Source organism: Lactuca virosa, chromosome 5, assembly GCF_052849685.1.
Source record: "Lactuca virosa cultivar CGN04683 chromosome 5, Lactuca_virosa_CGN04683_v6, whole genome shotgun sequence".
NCBI classification, from domain to species: domain Eukaryota; kingdom Viridiplantae; phylum Streptophyta; class Magnoliopsida; order Asterales; family Asteraceae; genus Lactuca; species Lactuca virosa.
Window position 1 is genome coordinate 419,903,500 of NC_136430.1, and position 4,126 is coordinate 419,907,625.

The 4,126-nt window shown below is 34.9% G+C and overlaps 1 protein-coding gene across 1 annotated transcript; it reads right to left on the bottom strand.

Annotated features, from left to right (window-relative positions):
* Positions 1 to 663: 663 nt before the first annotated feature.
* On the bottom strand, positions 664 to 1,119 carry LOC145114069 (uncharacterized). Its single transcript, XM_079050080.1, has one exon. It carries the CDS (start codon positions 1,117 to 1,119, stop codon positions 664 to 666), a length of 456 nt encoding a protein of 151 aa, XP_078906206.1.
* Between the last annotated feature and the right edge of the window lie 3,007 nt (positions 1,120 to 4,126).

A 4,126-nucleotide genomic window follows, 5' to 3' on the forward strand; every position in this document is an offset into this window, starting at 1 on the left:
ATATGTCAAATGAATCAATGTCATTTGCCCCCAAAAGTCCACTCTTTTCGAGTTGTGATATGCGCTTCTTGTTTATGTGTCCAAGGAGACAATGCCATAGATATGTTTGGTTCAAACCTTGTTTGATCATTTTGGTGATAACATGATAAAGGGATTTGTCGTTTGAAGTGTCATCTAGGTTCAATTCATAAATTCCATTTATTGGTTTAGCCTCAAAATGTAATATTCCATTCAAGAAGGAATGTATATTATCCTCAACAAATTGAATTCATAACCAGATTTCCTTAAACATGAAACTAAAATAATGTTTCTAGTGATATAAGTAATCAAACACACATTGTTTAATGTTAAGTACATAACATATGGTAAGCATAAATCAAAATACTCTAATGATTGGACTGCAACATGTGCTCTATTGTCAATATGCAAAGCCATCTCATCTATCTTCAGTTCCCTACTTTTTGAAAATCCCTACAACGAATTACTCATATGAGTTCCACAACCAGTATCAAATACCCAAGTATTTGAAGAAAAAGTAAATAATCCCATTTCAACCATGAAAATGGATATACCTGAAGTGCCCTCCCCGACCTTCTTGTTCTTCAACTCAGCAAGGTACTTAGGACAATTCCTTTTCCAATGCCCCACGACACCACACTCAAATCATATGTCATCTTTAGCAACCTTTTCCTTCTTCTTGGGTGGTGGGTTTTGGGGAGCTTTCTTCCCCTTGCCCTTTCCAGCTTGTGGCTTCCCTTTGGAGTTCTTGCCTTGTTTCTTCTTTTTGACTTGTCCCTCCCAGATCATGAGCACTTGGGGGGTTTTCCTTGGGATGTTTTTCTCTGCAGTTTTGAGCATCTCGTGCAACTCAGAGATAGGTTTATCCCACCCATTCATGTTGTATTTCACGATGAAAGTATCATAAGACTTGGGAAATGAGTTAAGAATTAAGTCTATGGCCAAGTCTAGTGGATATGGAGAGCCCAATCTCTCCAATTGATCCATATGGCTTTTCATCTTGAGAACATGAGTGCTCACATTCCTGGTTTCCTCCATATTGCGGGCATGAAGGGCTCGAACAGTTTCAAATCTTTCAGTCTTAGCTTGTTGACCAAACATCTACTTTAGATGTTTAATCATGTCAAAGGCAGTAAATCACACACCGACCGTATGGTTGCTAGAATCAAACATAATCTCAAATGGTAAACTCCAATCCGGTGACTGAAGTATTGGTGCTGAAATTAACAACTCCTTCAATCGATCAAAAGCTTCATTTCACTCCTTTAAAAATTAAATTTCTAAGTCTTTTTGCAAGAGTTCACACATGGGATGAGATATCTTGGAGAATTATTTAATGAACCTTCTATAAAAACCGTCATGTCCAAGAAATGAACGTACCTCACAAACATAAGTGGGATAAGGTAAATACTTAATGATATCAATTTTTACTTTGTCTACCTCTAGAGCCTTATAAGACACAACATGACCAAGTATGAGACCTTTATCAACCATAAAATGACGTTTTTCATAATTCAAAACAAGTTTGGTCTCAATACATCTTTGCAAAATTTTCTTTAAATTACCCAAACAGTTATTGAAAGAATTACCATACACAATGAATCATCCATAAACACTTCAACGATCTCCTCAACATATTTCGAAAATATACTTACCATACACCTTTGAAACGTGTCGTGAGCATTGCAAAGCTCGAAAGGCATCCGCTTATATGCAAATGTTTCGAAAGTGTAAGTCCCGAATTCTCTTAGAAATCAATCGGATTCACTTTGATGGTGCGGAATCCCAATCAAAGTGTATAATGCAAGACAAAGATGAATAAGAACAAGATAATTAATCTTCAATGCAAACTATTATAATTCAATAGTCGGGTACATAAGATGTTGATTACACACTGTTCTCTCTAAACTCACATCCTTGGCATATAGCAGCCCCTAGAACGTCCAACACTCACTTCTAACTAATTTTCAAGCCTAAATAACACTATATATACTTAGGCCTAATAACCAAGCCTAAGCCCAAAACCTAAACAAAACAATATAAAGCCTAACCAAAATCACATGTGATATTGGTCCAAACAACACCAAAACATGGTGTTTTCGGTTCTAGACCAATAACTCTAATAGCTTATGAAAAGCAAAGTATAAACCACAATTTATGACCTAACAATCTCCCCCTTGGTTTATAGCTTTCTTTTCACTTACAATAAACCATAATTTAGTCCTAACAATCTCCCCCTTGGTTTATTGCTTTCTTTTCTTTTCAGTCTTCCTTTAAGCTTGGCTTCAACGTTTATCTTCGATTTCTTCACAACTTCAAGATGAACACATGAGTTTTCTTCATGAATAACTTCATCTTGAACAGTTGGGATTCTTTTAAAGATCTGACTTTGAACACACATTGGATGTGGAGGCTTCTTGTAAAGATTCTTGAAAATCAGCACTTGCAGCTTTGAGAATCTTCAGAGAAAATAACAGAGAGACCAATTCTTCTGGATCACTTCAGCAGGTTCATAGATAGCAGCAGTTTGATTGAGGAGGATTCAATGCAATCTGTCACATAATCTTCAAATACAGCTTCACCTTGCTTTTTGGGGTTGAAAGATTTGGTGTTGAAAGATGATCTTCACTTCTTGTTCCTTCGAATGAATGATCTTTAATGATCACCGTTACGCCTTGAAAAGTAACAAATGACTAAAAAGTCCCTGTGGATCACAGAATCATAAAAACCCTTCTCACCACAGTTGTTCAAGGACCCAAACTTGGCTCAGATGGAGACTTCTCGTAGTATCTGTGTGAACACGGAGGAACGCACTGCGATTTGTTGAGTATCGGAGAACTACTCGTGGCTAGTTTTGATGTTAGCCCCTATATATCCTAGATCAAAGATCTTAATACAGTTTTTCAAGTTAAACTAGTTAACTTGGCCCTTGGCGAGACGTTCAGCGATATCTGTTTCCCTGTTGGGTGAATCGCCCTGGTGTCGTGACAGTTCTTAGGTAAAGAAAGCTGACAAGACCAATTTGACACTTTGTACAATTCCAGGCTTTCAATTCCTTAAATACGACAGTTCTTATAAAGAAGTTTCCTAACTAACATTTTGTACAGTGTCACACCAGGTATGAACCATTATCCGTCAATTTCATGGGTGAAAATATCTAGAACATTAAAATGTTCACCGTCAATTCAGAAATTGATGGGTTTCACTTAGAACCATGGTGACAATGACTTCTAAGATCATAAACACAAACTTTTTGGTAACCATCAGCCGATTTGTTTTATACTCGAACCTCAAGGGGTACCGGTACGTAGAAATGATTTAATGGAGAAAATTTAGATATGGGTGAAGAATGGTTAGGTGTTTCACATTAGTCATGGTGAAAATGACCTTTGATCATTAACATTTGATGCGAACACTCCTATTAAGACTGATATATGTCTCAATATGGAAGAGTCTATCATTCGCATTTGAATCCTCCGTCAATTCCTTTTCTTTTTCAAGTTTCTTCTCATTGCTCAAAATATTTCGATACAGTCTCCTTGAGTCTCTTCTTCTTCTGAATTCACTTTTCAAGACAAAAGTAATTTTGAGGTAAAAACAAAATAAAACTAAACTTAGCACACAAATAAAGCAACTAAAAATAAAATTAAAAATACACTCAAAATAAAATATTTTTGGACTTTTGATTTTTCTGAAAAAGAAATAAAAACAGAAATAAACATATTTTTGGATTTTTAAATTTTATGATTTTTTTTTAATTCTCCCCTTAAATTTGTGCATATAAGACAATATGAACAAATTTAAGAAAATAACAAATAAAATGCAAAATATACAAAACAAGAACTTTTGGGATCAAAGTTGTCAGACAATTTAAATTGCCCTTTATCACTAAATCTCATATCACTTCCCAAAAATGCTTACGAAAGAAAACATATTTTTGTATTATTATTATTTTTGAATTTTTTTTTATGATTTCTCCCCCTTAATTTGAGCATGGGGAAGCAATAAAACAAAATAAATGCGCAAAAATAAAAAAATTGTTTTCAAAAGAATCATTTTAAGAAAAACTTAGAAGTATCGAGAAGAAAACTCAAACCGTAATTCACCA